This window comes from Ictidomys tridecemlineatus, chromosome 6 (assembly GCF_052094955.1).
Source record: "Ictidomys tridecemlineatus isolate mIctTri1 chromosome 6, mIctTri1.hap1, whole genome shotgun sequence".
NCBI classification, from domain to species: Eukaryota; Metazoa; Chordata; class Mammalia; order Rodentia; family Sciuridae; genus Ictidomys; species Ictidomys tridecemlineatus.
Window position 1 is genome coordinate 14361413 of NC_135482.1, and position 21460 is coordinate 14382872.

Consider the following 21460-nt stretch of genomic DNA (forward strand, 5'->3'; position numbering starts at 1 on the left):
CTGGCTTGCAAACATTGTGTGATCTTGAAATGTCATACAAGAATCATTAGCTGCAAGACACTGGACTGCAGTGTGAATCCAAGCTGCATGGAATCGAGAAATGTTTTCTTCTAAGTGTCAACAGACGTTTTATTTACAGGTGGTAGCTTTAAAAGCTAGGGGACAGTAAACTCAGATCATTAAATTGTGTTGTGGAGTTTTTGACAGACATCACAAAGTCTTCAGATTTCCACATAAACGTAACCAGTTAATCAGAAAGGAAAACATCTAGTTTTAAAGCATGGCTGTTGTCATTTGGAGGAAAAAAAGAGGCATAAATTAAGTGCAGCCAACATTAATGCCAATGACACATGTCTCGAAGTACTATTAGGGCTGCCTAGCAACTACAAAGAGGGAAGGGGAAGGCATAGTGGGTATGCCAGGGAGGAAAAAGAGAAACAGATCATGAATAGAGAAGTCAGGCTGCAGATCAGGTGATGGCTAACACACCATGAAGCAGTGACCTGCAAAAGTGAACTGTCAAAACAGAGAAAGAAGAGTGCAGAAACAACAAGCTAGGGCTTGTATATGTGTATTTTAAACTGTTGTCATTTGGTTAAAAAAAAAAAAAGAGGTATAACAGAGGTATAAATAAAAAATAGCCTTTTTCATCTGAATACTGTTACTGTTACTGCTTCTCAAACAGGTACCTTACTTCATATATTGTAATTCCTTCTGGGGAAAAAAAAAATTCTTTTTTTTTTTTTCCTCTTTAACAAACTGTCTCAAGTCACCAAGAAAATAAAATAATAAACAAAAGATTCTGTAGCAATACATTCAACATATCATCTCAACATAACAGTCATTAAAAACAATCAACCAAAAAGCCACTACTAGAATGTGAATATCTCTGTGTACATGCTGTCACTTGAAACCGACATTTGACACCAAGTGATTTTTGTATTAATCACCCCCTATATCTCACTTTGTAAAAAGTACTTTTGGTGTTAGAGCCTTGAAAATGTGCTCACCTCGGTCCAAGGAGGCCTTGTTTAAAACAAGAGCATCTTCGATATCGTAACCACTGTAACTCATCACAGCAACCGTCGCATTCTGTCCTGCAGGCAATTTCTCAAATTCTATCAGCTCAATGGTTTTTGTTTTAACCATGGGCTTTTGTGGATATGCTAGCAGATACATGAGAGTATCAATTCTATTTCTCTGGTTGTATCCAATGGTACCTGCATTGATCATGGAGAAAACAAAATGCAATATTCTATTATGTAACATGATTAGGTAGCAATGAATATAGATAAACAATTAACTTTGCTAATTAAAAAGAAGAAAATCTTCAGGTCAAATATTTTAAAAGCAATTTACTCATGGTAGCTAATCCCTCTTAAAAGCAGTCTTTCTCACTAATATTTAAAATCCCACAAAGAAGAAAACATCATACTTAAGGTACATTAATTTAAACAACTTCAACATTTTAGATTTACAAAATTGATCTTGTTTGAGGAATTTTAGACTTCACTGGCCAATTTCACGCTCTTGGCTCTTGTGGAAGGGTAATGGGAGAAGGACATCGTTTATTCACCAGAAGGAGCTTGCACAGGGCAACAAACAGATATAGTTCAGAAAAATAAATCAACAACTACAAAAGTCCTAAATGAAAAAGACCGCAGGAAAGGACAGAAGGAATGAATGAAGAAAGAGGAAATCAACTAAAGACAGGGAAGAGTGTATTTATTCATCTAAGTAACTATTCACTTATTAAGCAGTTAATGCATATCTACTCTGTGCCAAGCACTGGAGATAAATGGGGAAAGGCAAGGTCTCTGATCTTGAGGGATCTGGGGTCTCGGATGGCTCTTTACTCTTAGCAATCAGACTTTCTACCTGATTGGTCCTGAGAAGGGTGTTGCTGGGTCACTGTTAACTGAAATAAAATCAGAATGTTAGCCCTTTCTCTTTTTTCTCCGAGAAATACACGGGGATTCATAGTCTTCATGAAGAGAAGTCTTTCAGTGCCTTGGGCTTATGTTGACCCTACATAGAGACCTTAAAATTGGGGACCAGGCCTGTCCCACTACTGAAGTTGTGTACGGGCTACTGAGCCTCTTTAATCTCTCTTTCATAGCTCTCTATTCCCCAATGAGTGGCTGAGAAGTTAAGAATAGATGCTAACATTAGGAGAAAGACAGTAGTTTTGTCTCTCTCTTGTACATGCCTCCAAAGTAACACCCCGTCCCATGCCCTGTGGTACCTATGTGCCATTTCATGAAGCTATGCTACTTAGGCAAGCAGATACAGAAGCTTAATATTTATTTCCTTTAACTTCTCCATATCCATGTCTTTAAATCAATGATCATCTCAATTCAGGGCTGCAAATAAACCATTCAAACAGCAAATATGATATATGGTACTCCTTGACAATCACTACTGAGAGAAATAAAATCTGTACAGTGTATCAAAGAAATTCTCCTAGTACAACGCCAAGCTCACTGAAGATGTTCAATAAATGTCAAGTGAATTAAGTAGAAGAATCATACTACATTTTTTATGACAGGATGTATCTGTGTTTAAATCTCTAGAAAATTTATCAAAGTTCAGCTGAAAACAATAGTCCAACTGGACCTTGTGAACTTGCACTGCAAACTGCCAATTAATTTATGTTATTTTAGTGCCAACTAATAACCTGGGCAGGACACCTGGCAACAGATCATGTACTGTTCTAGAAATAAGAATGCCACCAGGATCATGGTAAAGTTCACTGACAATAAATGTGTCCTTTTCCATGAAATCATTTTAAAATTTATGTTGAGATTTCAGCTCCAATTGTGTACTTTACTCAGCTTGAGATGAGGGTTCAGGCAAAATGTCCCACCAGGCTGCCAAACTGTCTCCTGAAACCTGAGACAAGCATTATCATGCAGCAGGGAAGCTTTGCCTCTACACAATGGCGAAAGAGGCTGGATCCTGCTATAAATTATGCTACCAGGCCCAGAACATAATTTTCGGGCATTCCAGCTGATCATTGAATAGAGGAGTAGCAAAAATCATTAAGCACATATTCGGGGTTTATGATCTCATAAAAATCTTTCTTCGAAAACTTTTGAAAGAACTTGTCTTGTGGGAGCATCCATGTACATACATTTTTAGTAACAGTATGGGCAAGTTAAAATGTAACTTATAAACTGTGATTTCTATATCATAAAACTTTAAAATGCCAACAGATCCCCATAATTTATATAAAAATTATGAATGGGTGACTATTTTGTTAATAAGCAAATTTTTTGAAAAATTTCCCTAAGAAATTAAATCATAAGGCCTGCCTGTCTGAAGCACCTGCACAAACTAGGACGTCCCTATTACTGTCTCCAGTTTCCTTAAAAACAGTATTGCAGGGACTTGGATATGTGGCTATGTGGTAGAGCATTAGCTTGGCATGTACAAGGCCCTAGGCTTGATAACCAGTAGTGCAGAAAAATAAAGAGAATAAGAGGAAAGAAAAAAAAGGCACATGAGAGGGCAGGTTATATACATATAACTAGCACAAGGAAAATATCTATAAGCTGTATTTTACTTCTATTGCCCCATTTTGCTGGAACTACAGTCTCAAATAATTTCCTATTCTTACTTCTCAAGACATACTATTTCTTACAAAGCCTCATTTTCTTGATAATAACTTTCTTAAGTTACAAACTGGCATAGCAGGGTATATAAATGTATAGCTGGGCACAGCAACTTAGGAGGCTGAGGCAGAAGGATCACAAGTTCAAGGCCAGCCTCAACAACTTAATAAGGCTCCAAGCAACACAGCAAGCCCCTGTCTCAAGTAAAAATAAAAAGGTCTGGAGCATTCCTAGGTTTATCTGTTCCCCACAAAAAGTAAGTTAAAATAGGGAAAAAGAACTTTTTTCCCCCAAAGTGGGATGAAAAAGATTAGTAAGTATGTAAACAAATTAGAATACAAACATTAAAAAAATGTCATTTATGCATTTAACTATTTCGTTTTCCTCTGTCCAAAATCTTCATCATTATCAAATACAAAATACTTTATCCATTTAGAGTATCAAAATGAATGAGTTCTGACAGATATATACCCTTGTAAAACCACAAACACAACCAAGATCCATCCCTAGAGATGGATATATTTTATCATTAGAGATTAGTTTGCATTTTCTACGGTTTTATATAAACGGAACCATATATATGCTCTTATAACTGCTTGTTCCACTTGGCACAATTCTGATTCATACATTTTTCATTCCTTTTGATTGATGAGCACTATTCTGCTGTATGAATAAATGCTACAAGACACATTCATGTACAAGATTGTGTATTTTAATTTCTTTGGATAAATATCTAGGAGTAGTACTTTCTGGGTTGTTTGATAACGGAATGATTAACTTTTAAGAAACTATCCAAGAATTTTCCAGATTTGTTACATTTCTTTCCATCCCACCAGCAGAGTATGAGCCCTCTGACGGACTTCTGTGCACCCTCACACCAGCACTTAGCATGCTGGTCTTTTTAACTTTGATAATTCTAACATTTTTGCAGTAGTATCTCATAGTTTTATTTGTATTTACCTGACAACTAATAATGCTAAACATAGGCACACATGATTATAGGTGATTCCTATTGCTTTGAAAAGTGCCTGGTTGTGGTTTTGCTTTACCTATCTTTTTACTAAGTTGTCTTCTTACTGAAGAGTTTATATATATTATATATGCATACTAGATACAAATACGTTCTCCTAAACTGTGGCTTGCATATTTGTATTCCTGTCTTTCAGAGAGCAAAGGTTTAATTTGGAGAAGGTCCAAGTAATTAATTTTTCTTATGATTTGTATTTTTTTTTGTCCTAAGAAAACTTAACTCAAGTCAAAACTTACTAAAGATTTTCAACTGTTTCAGTCTTTAAAGTTTTATGGTTTTAACTCCTACTTTTAAGGCTATGATTCATTTTGTGTTAATTTTTATATAGTATGAGATTGAAATTGACATTCATTCTTTTTCTCACATTGATAGTCAGAGATTTTATTTTGTTCAAAACATTTTTCTTTGCTTAATGAAATACTTTGGAAATACATTCATTGAACATCAATTGCCCTTAAAAGTGTGGATCTATTCTTGGACTCTAATATATAATTCTGTTCCATTCACCTATATATCTGCCTGTCTGTCAATACCATAGTATCTTTTTATAATAGCTTTACAGTTAGTCAAAATCAGGTTGTTTAATTCTTTCAATGTGTTCTGTTTCAAAATTATCTATAAAATCTGTTGCTGGTTTCTTAACAATTTTTTATATGCTCCAAGAATTCACTGATTTTGGAACATTTATTCAGTTCTTACCATACCACCTACTAAGCTGGCATTATGCTAGGCTCAAGGATACAATAATAAACAAGGACCATTCCTGCCTTCAAGGAGCTTAGAATTTGCAGTCCAGCAGAAAGGCAGCCTAATTGAGACCCATGGAGGTTAGGAAGAAGTGAGGAAAAAAGTTAGTTTTAGCTGAGAAGAATTTCAGTAAGTTAATAGAAGACATAATATAACCTCTTATTAGTTGTTCAATCATACTGGGATTCGGCATGCTTGCCAAAAAAAAAAAAAAGAGCATATATTATTTCTCACAGGATTATGTTTGTGTTTAAAAAAACAAATATATAAAAGAATTGTAGCTCTGTAGTAGAGCACATGCTTAGCATGGGCAAGGCCCTAAGTTCAGTCTCCAGCACCACCCAAATTGGGATAGTCAGTAAGTGGTAATATTCATTATAAACAATAACAATATCTGGTAGTACAGTAATGATAAAAACATATAGTCCATCACCTTGCAATATCACCTTCTCTACCTCCAAATCTAACCTGCATACCAAACTTTAATTTTATCTTCAAACATACTGATTGACAACATTTCTAGTCTTAGGAACACTACATAAGCTCGTATCGAAAACAGCTACAATAATTAAAAAAAAATACTTTAATAGCAGAACTCTAAAAAAAAGAACTGTCACGAATACTTTGGCCAAGACTATTTTTTTTTCATTTTGTGCACCCCAAAAAATAATAAATATAGCTAAAAAAACAGAGAACATCCCAAGAGTAGGGAAAAGGTATAGAAGGAAACAAAATTTGTGAGGATCTTTGTGTGTCATGTGTTTTGAATATTTCAAAAATTTCCAGCATCTTTCTAGTACATCCCATTCCTACCCTTAAGTGAGGAACATAAGGGAAGAAACTATTTGCTTAGAAACAGAATCTACTGAAAACAAAAAGAGTCTGCATTAGTTCCTGAGTTAAAAAAAAAAAAAAAAAAAAGACAAGTCCCAACAACAGGGAGTTGAAGCAGGAAGGGTTGGTGAGAAGCTGCGGAGGGGCTAGGGAGGGCGGTGATGCATACTCATTAACTAAGCTGATAGTGACTGAGTGATCCTTTTCAACAGGACAGTGTTCCACTAGAGGACTGCCAACTAATAAAATGGGCAGGATATGAAAGTGTGACTCATGTGAACTTAGCACTGAGTGCCACCAAGACTCTACATAATGCAGCACCAACGCTGAGCTTTTGCTCCTAGAGCTGAGTGACCTGGAGACCTTGCCATTTGCAGATGTCTACCTGACTTCTTGCTCTGAGCCACGTCACAACACAGAGCCATATCCATGAAGGAGGGGAGCTTCTCAGCAGCACAGACAGATGCTGCGTGAAAACTTGAACTTATTAATAACTTGAAGTACCAAAGACCTAAGAAATCCCCTCTGCTGGTGTTTCATGTGGAATAGATCTCTCCCATGTATGAGGTAAGGCTTTTAGTTTCTCCGTTTTGTGCTAGTGTTGGTCTCCTTTGCAGTGATGGAAAATGACTTCTTTCCTCACACTGTTGATGGGACTGGAAGGTTGGTATTTTAAAGGGACAGGAGTTGGTAAACAGCAAATTTTTCAGGTTGGCTAGAATATTTAGTGAATCAACCCTGGACTAGTCTTTCATTTTCCATATAGAGTAACAGATAAACAGCAACTAAAATATTACTTAAGAAAATTTACATAGAATCTCTGTGAGATTTAAACAGTCTTCATTGATGGCTCCTATTTAAAATGGGAGAACATGATTTTTAGTTATCGCTGCCAAGACTGCATGGAATTAAAATGATCCAGAAGTCCACTCAAAAGCGTAGGTCTGCTTTTGAAACCCGGAACTCGGCTGTGGATTTTCTCCCTCTATTGACCTTTTCCTTTTGTGATTTTTCATATAGACCTTGCTCTATACTTCTGCAGCTATTTCAGTGTCCAAAGAGATATGTGGCCATGTTATGTGCTAACTTTAAATGTACTTTAATCTCAATGCTTTTCTTTCCAGTCAGGTGTTTTGTAATAACAAATAGTAACAAAGGCTTTTTTTTTTTTTATTACTTAAGATATTCAGTGGCTTTTGTCTTCCTAGCGTCAGCAGTAACGTCAGAGGATTGTATCCAAGGAGCTAAATGTGCAGGACCCAGGGTCAGAGCAGCTGAATACACCAACCTCAGAAAACACAGACAATGAATTGCAAATGACACTCAAAACAAAACGAGGAAAAAAACCTTCACACAGAAAACTACAAAAGAACTCTACAGACACTGAATTGGCTTTCTGTACACACTGATCCTGCTTAACTGTGTGTGGTAACTAACCCAACGCTTCAGATACTCAGGGCCACAAAATAAAAGGTTGTTTTTATGTTTTGTTTTATTTGTAGAGATTGGTGTTATAAAAATAAAAATATTATTTCTTTCCTTTATGCCTATTCTTTATTTTTAAAAAAGCTTCACTAAGTGGAGATAGATGTAGCTCTTTGGTTTTAATCTTCAAACACATAAAGAGTGGCATTAGCGATGAAGTGATTAGTCTTCCCTTAATTCTACTGAAGGTTCTACACAAAAGGTATATTGTTTCAGCCAGGATTCACATCATGAAACAAAATGGTTTGGTAAACCCAATAGAAGTGATAGCCCTTTCATGACACACAGGGTTCAGCACTGTATATTTCAACTTGTTAGTGAGTCAGAGGCACAAGCAGGACCTCAGCCTCCAATGCCACTGAGGATGAATGGGAAGGCAAAACTGATGAGCTGCTGTTTAGATTTTCCCACTGGGAATTATTCCCAACTGTCCAAGCCTTATATCATTCAGGTAAATGGTAGCAGAGCAACATGCTTTTATTTCTTCCCAGCTAGCCAAAGGGCAATATAAAAAACTGAAAAGTAATATGTCTACTCTCTATTCATAATAAAGAAATAGCATTCCTTAATCATCAAATTATGGTCAGCACAGTTGGTTGTCGGTTAGCAAGAAGCTGAATGCACTCTGACTGACCCCCAAAGGCAATGCAAAAACCTTCCCCTTTATACTTTCACAACTTCTTCATGAAGTTCCTTACATCCCTTAAAATTAGAGAATGGCAAATCATATTTATGTCATAGGCATATATCTATAGAAAATTTACTATGTTTTAAATGATTTTAAAAAACCATTTCAAAAGTTTATAAGCAAAACTTGTTTTTTTTGGTGCGGTGGGGCAGGCATTGGAATTCTCTCTGTATCATCTTCAAGACAAAACACAAACTCAATATATGGTACTTCTCAAACACACTTCTTCGATTCAATAGCAGATGGCCACACTAAAGTACCAAGACTTCCCACTGAAATGCTTACATTTCCACTACCCTTGAAAAACACTCTTTCAAGGCCAAGCTCAGCTCTATCTTCCTCCTCTAATTTCTTTAGGCTCTGGCTGCTGATTTATTAAACATTCACTGAACTACACTGAATTACTGTTTTGTTGGTTTGGTCTCTCCTACTAGGCTGGGATCTCCTTAGGCACAGGACTCTGTCTCATCTGTTTTCAGGTTACACCCTTATATGGTATAGGCTTGCTCAACAAATGTGATGAATGGTTGGATGATGAATGGATGGACTGATAGATAAATTAGTAGATGGAGAGATGAAAAGAAAGAAAAATATAAAGAAGGAAAATGAACTCACATTAGGTGTGGTAGTTTTAGGAGATGCAGAAGCAACTACAAGGATATAATGAGTTTAATGATTATCACCTAGACAAATCCTAGTTACATTCTAGCACATAATTTGCATCTTTATTTTCTCTCTGCCTCCTCCCTTCACCTTGAGTTTTTTTTTTTTTTTGCTTTCTCCCATTTCTCTGAGTTAACAATTTACATTTTGTAGAACTTTGCTCTTCATATTTACTTGCTTTTAATTCTGTGATATTTATTATATGTCACTCTGTTAAGGGAACAAGTTCAGAGCGATTTTCTGAATTTCTGTTTTAAGTTTTAATCAGGACAGGGCTCCTGCAAGCACTGCAAGTTCCACAGACAACTTTCAGGCATCACCAATGTCTGATAGAACCAAATACATGTTACTAGTGAAGAATAAAAATATAAGTCTTTCCTGCAAGTATTTAAAATCAAGCTTGAGAAAGATATCTTACCCATGGCTTGTTTCCCCATGGCACACTGATAGGTGTTTCTTGGGGACTGGTTATGATGAGGATATGGGATCAGGCCAGCACAAACGCCGAGAAGAGTGAAGGGTTCAATCTCCAAGTGGGTGGTATCTCTACCAATCAAGAATTAGACATCTGAGTCAAGCACTAAAATCAATGTCTCTTAAAGTGTATAAAAATATCTTTATCTAGTTCTCCCAGGAATTTATAAGATTATACATTTTGATGCTAGCAAAACTGAAAGACAGAAACATACTTAAATAAAATACAATAAAACTTAAGAACTTAAAAATTTCTATTATTATAAAAACTGAATTAGTGATAGACATACAAGAAAAGGGAGACAGCATAGAATTGCATTCATAAAAAATAAAGCATTATTATAGCATACTATTAATATATAATATATAGAGAAACTAGTATGTTGAGTACAGAAATACAGTATTAGTAATATGCATATGGATGGGTAGGCTGTCACGTTATCAATGAGAAGGCTGTCACCTTAGAGAGGAACATACCCCCTTTAAGGACACTGTATGAGGACTAAAAGCATAACCACTCACTAACTATGGCTACTTTTTTTGAGGGGGGGGGGACAGTTAATGGGGATTGAACTCAGGGGCATCCCCAGCATTATTTTGTATTTTACTTAGAGACAGAGTCTCACTGAGTTGCTCAGTACCTCACTTTTGCTGAGGCTGGCTTTGAAATCGTGATCCTCTGCCTTACCCTCCCAAGCCTCTGGGATTACAGGTGTGTGCCACTGTGTCCAGCTAACTATGGCTACTTTGCACTTGAAATGTTAGGCCAGTGTGACTGAGGAAATAAATTTTTTATTTTACTTATTTAAAAATTTGAAACTCAAATTTACATTTAAAAACTCAACTGATTATTTTTTTAAAAAATATTTATTTAGTTGTAGATAAACATACATTATATTTATTTTTATGTGGTGCTGAGGATCGAACCCAGTGCCTCACACATTTGAGGCAAGCACTTTACCACTGAACTACAGCCCCAGCCCCTCAACTGATTATTTAAAACCTAATTATGTTCAGAGTAGCTTACATTTATGAATCTACTTTTATAACTAAAATGTTATGAAATCAGATTAGATTGAGTATTTCTCATGAAATTTAACATCCAAGATGAATGTACACTATAAATGCACATCAGATTTTGAACACTTGTAGTAGAAAAAAGAAAGTAAAATATTTTAGGATTCTTACACTGATTACATGTTGATGTGATAGTATTTTGAATATACTGAGTTAAGTTAAAATATTTATTTTTTTTTTAAATTTTTTATTTTTTTATTGGTTGTTCACAACAAAAATATTTATTATTAATTTCACCTGTTTCTTCTTACTTTTTAAATGTGGCTACTAGAAAATTTGAAATTGTATCAGTATTGCTATAGGTTTTAAACAAAAGGGAAGAGTTCATCTCATAGGTACCAGAATCTTAGTTACTTTCATAACACATTTCTGCAGAAAATCCAGTTTTTGATTAAATGACAAAGCACCTCAGATATTTCAATAGGAAGGAGGAGCCAAATTATTCTTAGGCCTTTGCTGACAGTAACAGGTATCACACTCAGAATCCATGGTCTGCTAACCTCAAGTGATTGGAAGGTGGAACCCTAACAATTCGGTGGTTGGTAGTCCCATGGAGAGAAGTGATTTCAAGAAACTAGGTCCTGATCTGTCATAGAAATTTAGTTGTGATGTATCTGGCCCAAGATTTTCTACTAATTCATTTATCCATCCATTTTTCTTTTAATACTCATGTATTGAAATGTGTTCCTAGTGTGGTGAGAGTGGGTACTTTCTGAGTAGCTCTTGGTTGAAGAAATTGTTTTCCTTAGGACCTGGCAAAGCTCCATTCTGTCATTACCTTGGGCCTCCTGTCAGCAGGATAGGAAAGGGTTGTAGGTTTTGTTTTGTGTTTTCAAGAACATGAACTTAAAGTTACATTTTATAGGACAGAATAAAACAGAGTTTATTTTAAATATTTATTCCATTAATAGCCAGGCTGACATTCCCCAAGGAAATAAAACTACTTTTCAGATGTAAAGACTGAGTTGAGTTTAAAAGAGAAAACCAAAAGGAAACATCAAATAATTTTTCTTTTAACAGCACAGCAACATATACAAGATCACATAGTTTCTAATATTTTTATGGGGTGCTAAACACTCTGAGTTCTAATTTTACAAAAAAGGAAAATTATTTACTTTAAAATCATAACCACCATAAGTTTCTGTCCTGAACAGGAGTTGGGAGATTTCTCTTCCAATGTGATAAAGCACTTAAATTCACTTTAAATTAAAAGTAAATAACTTATTGCTTATAATTGGGGAAAACTTAGAAAAAACCTAAATATTCTATTAATAGGGAACAAACTAAATAAACTACATATGTGAAGGAAGATACTCTAATAATAAACAGAAAAATAATAATTTATACATATATTCAAATACATGTACATGCATTAATATGGAAAATGTCCAAAAGACACTATTAAGTTTAAAAGTTAAGCCACTGAAAACATGTTACCAGTGTCTTGAATATATGCATTGTGGGAGATCAGCTTATGTATTTTTATACTCATTTAGAAAAATATCTAGAAAACAAAGATCAAACTATTAGCACTATCTACTTGAGCAGAGTGGAGTCTGTTGGAATAAGGAAGGAAGGGAATTTATTGTTTTTACTTTATGCATTTCTACACTTCAAAAAACTTTATAAGTTAAATAATACAGCAATTTTTATATTTTTTAAATAAGATGAATTTAGTTCAATGATTGGGTAATCCTAATAGTCATAAGCATTTATAGCAATTAAAAAAGAGATTTAGGGCTGGGGTTGTGGCTCGGTGACAGAGTGCTTGCCTCGCACATATGAAGCACTGGGTTCGATTCTCAACACCACATAAAAAATGAATAAACAAAATAAAATATTGCATCCATCTATAACTAAAAAATAAAATAAAATAAAAAGAGAGATTTAAAAAACTCAGCCTAAAAAAAAAGACAAAAATAAAACTCAGCCTCATGAAGCTTACAGTGGAGGGGAAAAGACCATACACATATAAACTAGCAAGACACAACTTTTGCTCTATACTAGTAAGACTAGAAAATAAACAGTATAAAAATTAAGCAGGGAACAGGGTATTTAGAGATAGAGGATTTTCAATTTTAAAACAAGTTAGTCAGAAGACTCACAAAAAGGTGACACCTGGGTGAATCTGGAGGTGAAACAGTGAATCCCTGTAGGTGTGTGGGAGGAGGGAAAGGGAGAGAAATTCTAGGCAGCAAAGGTGCTGAGACACAGCATGCCAGGAGCATCTTCAGGAGAGGCCAGTGTGGGTGAAACTGAGTGAGGGGAGGAAGAGGAGGCTGCTGCAGGATGAAGACAGTGTGGGCAGATGTGCAAGAACCTAAGGCCTCTAGGAGGACTTTCAGGGGATGGGAGAAGAGATGTGACATGAGCACACTATTCTATGAGGAACAGGCTAAATAGGGACACAGGGAACAATAGTCAGGAGACTTCTGCAAGAGTCCAGACAAGCAATGACATGGACTAGGGTGGCAGACTGTGGTGGTAAGAGCCTGGATTGTGGGTGAATTTTGAAGGCTTACATTACAAGCCAAGGAAATGTTGTGGATATGGGCAGGGAGAGTAGCTGAATTGAAACCCACATTTTCAGCTTGAGTAACATGAAGGAAAAAACACTATGAGCATATTACCATCTCAAGTTCATCTCATGCTTAGAGATATCTTTATAGGGAATTCCTGCTCTGACAGTAAGAATTCAGATGTCCACTGATAAAATTCTTTCTAGAAGAAAGAAATCCATTTTCATGTAGCCCGATTAATTACTTCAATTTTTATAGTAATTGAATGTTAAAATCAGAAAAATGATTTCTTTCAGAAAAACACACACTAAATGCCAAACGGCCTGGAAAGATAAGTAAGTCTGAAGATGACTTGTTAGCAACTTCGTGGTACCTTCGATTGGGACAGTCACAGGTATGCTTCACGACACAACAGTGCACCTCTAACAGTTTTCTACTATAGGAGTACACGACAGAATGGGAGGACAATGGAAAGAAGGCAGTGTCTATGGTCAGAAAAGGTTTTAATTAAAGTGCTACAGATTCTACTTACTTATTAATTGTATGTTCATAGAGTGCAATGTTACAATCATTTTCTTCATTCACATCTAAATATTCTACCAGACTCTCATGTAAGAAATCTTCAAAATTCCTGGGAAAATAATGATAAAAAGGGACATTATAAAAGAACATTTTATTGAAATATTTTATATAACAACAGAAGATACTGGCTTTCACTTGGCCCAAGGCACCTTTCTCTCCCAGAATATACTGAGATACTTGAAACAGGTTATTCTTGAATCACGGTGTGATCACAAATCACTGAGATAAAAACATTAATGTATCTGATTTTTGCTAATATGGTTTTAACTTCTAAAATATTTGACTTCAGAAACTCCACATAATGAAAGACCCACAGTATATACATCAATGTAAGTTCTTTTCTCACTAAAAACTATTAGTGTAGAAATTTACACCAAGACTTTCAATTTAACCTGGTAAGTATTTTACCATGTCCAAGCAACTTCATATGGAGAAAATAACTTTTTTTTTTTTTTTAAACAGACTGGTATATTTGATGGGGAGGAATTAAGAGATCAAAAATGAAAATGTACTTTTCTTAAAAGAACAACAAATCAAATAACATTATTTTTACTTCTGGCCATTTACCTGTACCCCTGAGCCAGCTCTTCCATATGCTTATTTGTGACTGCTGGCTTCTGTTTCTTAACAATTATGTAAGGTCTAGGAAGGAAAAAAATAACAACTTAATAGTAATTTTACAGAAGAGTTATACCAGCAAGTAATATCTGTTATAATGAAATAAGGGAAAATGTAGAAATGATCAAAGTTATACAGATTGATTGAGAACACTAATTTTGGCATATGTGACCATACAGGGGCCTCTACCTGCATGCACACAGGTGTTCTCTCAAACACAAATGCACACCACACACATACACACAGTTTTAAATGAAAAGGCAACACAAAAACGATACTCAACAAAGTCTAGAAAGGAAATGAAAACTTTATGTCACATGTCATATTTTTTTAAACTCTAAATGTATCAGAGGGTCTTGGAACACGCCACCCACAAGTAAGGGGAAACTGCTGTAAACCCATAAAGCTAGCTGGCAACAAAACACTGTCACCAAGGGTAATGATGGCATTTGTTGTGAGGATGTGATGATGAATACCCAGATGTTCTGGAACCGTCTGATTTAGGATAAGCATCACTGAGATAGACTAATAGGTTACTTTAACTATTCTTGACAAAATCAAGTGGCTCTACTTTTGCAAGAATGAGGCTTCCTTACTCCATAATCTGCACTGGCATACTGGGTGGAAGGTAGAGAGAGCACTTGGGTAGATTAACCTGTAACTGTCAGTGGTGACTTGCCGATGAGGGCTTCGCCACTGCGAGGAAACACTGACACAAAAGATGGCATGCAGCATGGAAACGTCAAGGGCCGTTGCTATTTGGACAGCAGCTCTCACATAGAGAAGCAAGAAACCAGCCGACACTTGTGCACTGCACCCTGAAGCCCAAATAACTATGTGAGGACTAATGAGCACTTTAAACTGTTAAGAAGAGGATCTGCATAATCACAAAAGGGGAACATGAGCTGCTGAAAAGTGAACTGGGTGAGCTTTTCATGGAAATCAACAGTACCTTGAAATTCTGGCTTATTCACTGGAGGGAAGCAGAGTGACCTGATGTCACATGGGAGGGCTGCAGCATAGCTCAGGTTAAGACTCAGAAATGAAGGCAGACACAGGAATTGAAGAGAGAGATCACTAACTCAATAAAGCCCACTATTTTTCCTGCCATATCTATTGTCTGCCATTGTAAAATTACTGCTAAAAAAAACCAAAACTTGTTTTGTTTTAGAATATGCTTTATTATGCTGAATGTAATGAAAGAGAAAAATCATTTAAAAAGCCAACCTGGAACATGTCATTGTTTTTCCTGCCACTAATGAGGCCATGTTGTTAAGCACATTATATGTGATTAGCACCCTACAAGAACTTACCTCACCTTGCCAGTTATTCTCAGGATAATCCTAGGAAGGCTTTACTATTTCCATTTTACAGCCAAGGAAACCAAGGCTCAGACTTGTATATTATACTCAGAGTCACACAAAATCAATAACTGGCAAGATAAGATTGAACACATATCATTCTCGGGTATATTTAAGAGAAACTTATTCGTGCTAATTTAAGCAACATGGAATTTACTGGAAAAACTAAGAATTTACTGGACGGACAAGAATCAAAGAAAAAGGAGAAATGCTTAGGCATAGAAAGAACAGGAATCACAGCAGCTACAAGGATCCAGAAAGAAAGGAGTAATAGGCAGACTCTTGCATGGGTCACTGGCAGCATGTCAACTACTTGCCTCCCTTGATTTATTCTACTTGAATTCAACTGATGAATCTGATGAGGAAGTATGACTGGCCTCACTTGGATCTCATACCTGACCTTTTGCTAGGCAAGGAAAGCCTTCACACTGTATGCAATAGGGAGGGGCAGTCCCCAAAGGAGAATATAGTATAACTAGAAGGAGGAAAGGATAAGGGACAGACAGACAATGGCAGTCCGCTCTTCCAGTTCTGCTTTGCAACTATTGCTAGCTCACTGCCTTATACCTAACATCATCAGGAGTTGAAAAATTACAACTAGAAAATAAGTGAAGGCTTCTGAAACACCATAATGACCTCAACTGATGCCCCTGCATGTCCCCCAAAGACCAGATACTATATCATATTCATCACTATACCTCCAGCTGCTGGACAATACCTGTGCATAACAAATCCTTAATAAATATTTGCTGAATGAACAATATTAACCTACTTTCCATTAGTTCTAATGTAATTTTTTAAATTCTTGCTTTTCCTCAGCCTTCTTCATTTCCCCTATACCCAAGTAACGCAATCCTATTAATCTTTTAAAGCAGTTTGTAGCAGCGGAATACACAGGATAAAATCATGACTGTTAGAGTCAAGGGACTTCTAAGGAATTCCCATTAAAAACTTGACTCCACCATTCTCTAGCTCTGGGTAAGTTACTCAGGAATACTTCATGGAATACCCCAATTTCCTCATTTGCTAAATGAAAATAATAATTCAACCTCATAGGGTTGAATGTAGTTAGAGCCTTATATATAAGTATATCCATTAAAATAATAAGTAGTGACTAACATTTATTAATAGTACAGTTGATTATCATTAATAATAATTATTTCTCCTCTCCCAGCAGACTGAACTCTCTGAGGGCAACAATGGTCTCTCATTAATCTTTGAAATGTTTATTAACTGAATTAAATGTATCTTAACATTGAAGAAGGAAAAAGAAGCTTCAAAAATAAGTCAATTTATTTCAAAAGTTAACATAAAGAGACTCTTCTAGCAATATATACCTGCACAGTCTTCCTCCATCAGAGGAAATATAAACACACCGATCTGTAAGATTTGTTGAGATGGAAACAAATTCATTGATATATCCTGCTCTTCGCATCAGTCGAAATGTATTCACTAGCTTTTTATGATCTCGAATGACACCCAGAATGTTACCTAAGCAAAAGAAGTAAAAGAATTAAGAAGAGGTAAGACAGGAACAAAATATAAACCTAATCTCATATAAAATATCTACCCAACACAGGAATACTGAATAGTCATTTGAAAATAGTTATTAACATGTGGCCATCCATAGGCTGAGGGAAGCAGCACAGCGGTCAAGGTCATCCTGGGGCCCTGGAATCCAGGGCCAGTCCTATCACACACTGGCTGAGGAGCAGTGCAAGTGAATTTCACTGTTCTCATCTGGCAGCACAGTGCTGTGAGTGTACATGTGGGTCCACACCACCAGCGTGTGCCCACTGGCTCTACCACTTCCACGGGGAGATTAAGAAAATGAATGAGTTGAAAGTGCTGAGGATTCTGCCCCACATCTAGTGACTGCTCATCTGCTCAGCATCTATGAAACGAAGACACTGGGCTTTCCTCCCATTTTCAAGAGGATTCAGAGGCACTAGGACATAGTGCAGGCCAAGAGTTCATGCACTGTTAGCTTCTTGGATTCACTGGAGAAGGTAGATAGTTAACAGCCCTGTTGAGGTCCTGACTCTCCCTTGGCAGGCCCTACCTGCAAGGGTTAGTGGATCCCTAATTGGGGAGAAGAGAAGGACATGACCTAAGTGGTCAGGGGTGAGCACATCAGGCAGGCACACAAACCACCAAGTCAAAAGGAGAAAGGATGGGCGCACTACTGCCCAGCCTCTGGTGGGCTCTGAAGGAGGCAGGAAGAGGTATATGAAAGTGGGTCAGAAGAGGGGGAACTTCTTGCCACAGGCTGCTAACATACCAAGGATCAAATGGCTGAATACATTCAACTCACTGTAAGGGCTGACCTGGTTATTTTACAGGGCAACTCAGATATTTAAGGTACCCTGCTGAACCTTATTCCACTGTAAATATGTTAGCAGCTACAAGAGGGAGAAAGCAGTCAGTCTTTGCAATGTTATCCTTCACTCACACAGCTGTGTCCTCTCAGAACTTTGGATAATGCAACCAGTAGAATCACTGTCTTCCTTCCACCTTTAAATCAAGGTCCTTCTAGGCCCAGGGTTAGAATATGTTTGTGATTTAAATATAAGGATATTAATTGACTCCTTCCCTACTCCCAACAGGGACATGTCTCTATTCCCTACTCCCAACAGGAACATGTCTCTATAATATACCCACCATTGAGAAAGACGAGAAACACATTTGGATAAGAGAGTTCTTCTCCACATAATAAATTCACATCTTCTACTCCCAAGTTACTGGCTAACTTAACAATGGGTCCATCTTCCATATCAGTTGTGATGTGTGTCATAAGGGCCAAATTTTTAACCAAACCGCAGGCCTAAAACATAAGACAATCATTTCTAAGAATGAATATTAGTACAGTGTGTGTCTGAAAATAGCTCACTACTCTGCTGGTGGCAATATAAAGCAGTATAACCTCGTAATGGACATTTTGGTAATTTACAAAAAGAACTTAAAATGTACATGTCCTTTTGCCCAGAGAAATTTATACTCAGGTAACAAGAAAGGATATAAAATAGATGTAGCCACATAAATGCTCAGCACAGTATATTTGCAATTACAGATAATGATATCATAAATATACAAAAAAAGGAAAGAAACATTATAGAAACTATTTTTCCCAGAGAGTGGAATATCAAAGTCATTACAATGATATAATATAGGAAAAGAGTAAAGAAAAACAATAATAAATCTAGCTACACAAAAACAGAAAACTTCTGGCAGAAAAAGAGAGACTTTCTACAGAATAACTGGCCAGAACTCAAAGTTTTTTGGTCATGAGAGGCAAAGAAAGACTAAAGGACTGCTCCAGATTGAAAGGGACTCAGGAGGCATGGTGACTAAAGCAACACATGAGCTGGATCAGAAACAGACATTGTTGGGACAACTGGGGGAAATCTGAACAAGGTCTACAGTCTATGGCATTGTCACTAATGTTGATTTCATGAGGTCAATAACTGTGATAAGATTACATAAAATGCTCACATTGGGGAATCTAGATGTAAGATTATGAAAAGTCTTTGTACTATTTTTGCAATTTTTTGTATATCAAATTATTTCATGATAAAAAAATAACAAGAACTTTTCGACTTTTATACAACCCCAAAAATCTACAACAAAAGTATAAGAAAAAACATAGCAAAAGCAGAAAACACTCAGAACATGGGTGATACCTAAAGACTGTAACTTCAATTCTTGGAAACTATTTTCTATATGCACAAAGTAGCCACTTAGCCACTTAATAAAGTTAGCTGAAGGAATCTCTGAGAAACACAGTGCTCCAAAGCTCAAGATGTTTAACTCATGCAAATTTGAAAAACTGTACCAATTTATGTGAATTACCATACTGGGAGAAGAGTTTTTAAAAATCACAAGTGCATAGAATCCTATTTTCTACCCCTCTCAAATCATAACATTTGATATATTTTGGAACTGACATTTTTTTTACTGGTCATAAATTAACTTATTTATTCATTCAGTATGTATTTATGGAGCCTCCATTCTAAATGAGGCTCTATGTTAGGAGCCTGAGGTAAACCTTCCTTCTTTGGAGGTTTGATTTAAAAGAAATGGAAGCAAGAGAAACTAACAATGGTAATGCAAAGGAGAAAGGGGCCATGTCACAGGGAGGAATGATAGTAAGCCCCTTTATTTGGCATTTAGGTAACGGCGCTAAGTGAGTCAGAATTATCAGGTTTTGGACTGCACACGTTTAGTTAGCTACACCTGAGTACACAATGTCCTCTAAGCACATCTGAAGGAAATAAAAAGCTACTCAAAAAGAGATCCATTTGAGCATCAAAAGTGATGGGTCTCTCAATTGTCCTTCACGTTCTAATCCCCTCTTCATATGACTGGTTCTTGGGATAAACTATAATAGGCAAAATCAATGTGGACCATGAATTTCTTTATCAAATGCTTCTGCAGACACTAGTTTTGGAATGATATTGATATAGTCTTAACAAATTACATCATTATTTCTTGCCAGATAAGTGGTTAATCTAAGAAAAAGACATGGGCTAGAGAATGACAGCAGAAGCAGAATCCCCAGCCCCAGACTCCAACAAGTATGTCCTCTGACACTGTACACAGGTGCCTTACCTCTCCTTCAGGAGTGTCTGAAGGACAGAGCATTCCCCACTGAGATGGCTGGAGGGAGCGAGGACCACTCACTTTCCTGGTTTTTTCAAACTGGGAAGAGATTCTTGTCATCATGCCCAGTGCGGATATGTATGACAAGCGTGACAAGACTTGGGTCACACCTTGACGGTCCATTTTAAATCTCTTTAGAGACCAATTTCCCTGTAGAAAAATGACAGACATGAGACTACCGGTAACCCTTTCATATGCTGCCTGAATCTCAGGAGTCACTCTGAGAAGTTCAGAATAAGAACTGCTTGCTCATGAAATTAAAGCCAGGATATTTATTTCTAAATCAAAATGTCACAATTATAATTAAAACTTATGCAGCTACTTGCTGAGGTTTTCCAGGAATATGATGAACACAAACTATGTCTAGCAACCATCTCAGAATGCTTCACTCTTTCAACCTTATCATGTCAGTGTAGTCGTCATCTGAAAAACTCACACATGGAACATGTCAGTTTAACCCAAGTGTCCACTGGAAGCAATAAGTCAGCTGATCAAAGGTAAAATGAGTTTGAAGCTCAAAGAGATAATTTCATGTTGGCATACACTATTATTTGGATGTCTTCCAAAGTTAGTCTTAATCAGAGGAAAATACAGCAACAGAAAAATGACTCATAGCAGTTATTAGGAATAATGAATACACTGTAGCTTTCTTCATCAGGTCTGAGGAATCAAAAAATTATATATGTTCATATTTTTTTTAAAGAAAGAGAGAGAGAGAGAGGAGAGAGAATTTTTTAATATTTATTTTTTAGTTTTCAGCAGCACAACATCTTTATTTGTATGTGGTGCTGGGGATCAAACCCAGGTGGCACGCATGCCAGGTGAGCTCTCTACTGCTTGAGCCACATCCCCAGCCCAAAAAATTATATATGTTCATATTAAACACTGTATATTCTCTGTGGCTATCATGCCAATAGTGGAATAGATTCATATAAATGACTCTTGAAAATTAAATTTGCTTAATCCTATGCAATAAATATGTCATAGTATATTAAATATATTATCAACAAATATATGAAAAAATGCTCCACATCTCTAGCAAATTAAAACTATACTGAGATTTCATTTCACTCCAGTTAGAATGGCAAGTATGAAGAATACAAGTAACA

General features: G+C 36.4%; 1 protein-coding gene across 2 annotated transcripts in view; it reads right to left on the reverse strand.

Annotated features, from left to right (window-relative positions):
- Polr3b (RNA polymerase III subunit B) overlaps nt 1-21460 on the reverse strand; it is a 126359-nt gene that overhangs the window by 47426 nt on the left and 57473 nt on the right. For both annotated transcript variants that reach the window (XM_078052896.1, XM_078052895.1), the window contains 7 exons: nt 20301-20501; nt 18354-18516; nt 17030-17183; nt 14281-14355; nt 13664-13762; nt 9480-9607; nt 1011-1220 (listed from right to left, as the gene is read on the reverse strand). In XM_078052896.1, coding sequence (XP_077909022.1) covers nt 1011-1220; nt 9480-9607; nt 13664-13762; nt 14281-14355; nt 17030-17183; nt 18354-18516; nt 20301-20501 — 1030 coding nt within the window. The remainder of the gene's footprint in view (nt 1-1010; nt 1221-9479; nt 9608-13663; nt 13763-14280; nt 14356-17029; nt 17184-18353; nt 18517-20300; nt 20502-21460) is intronic.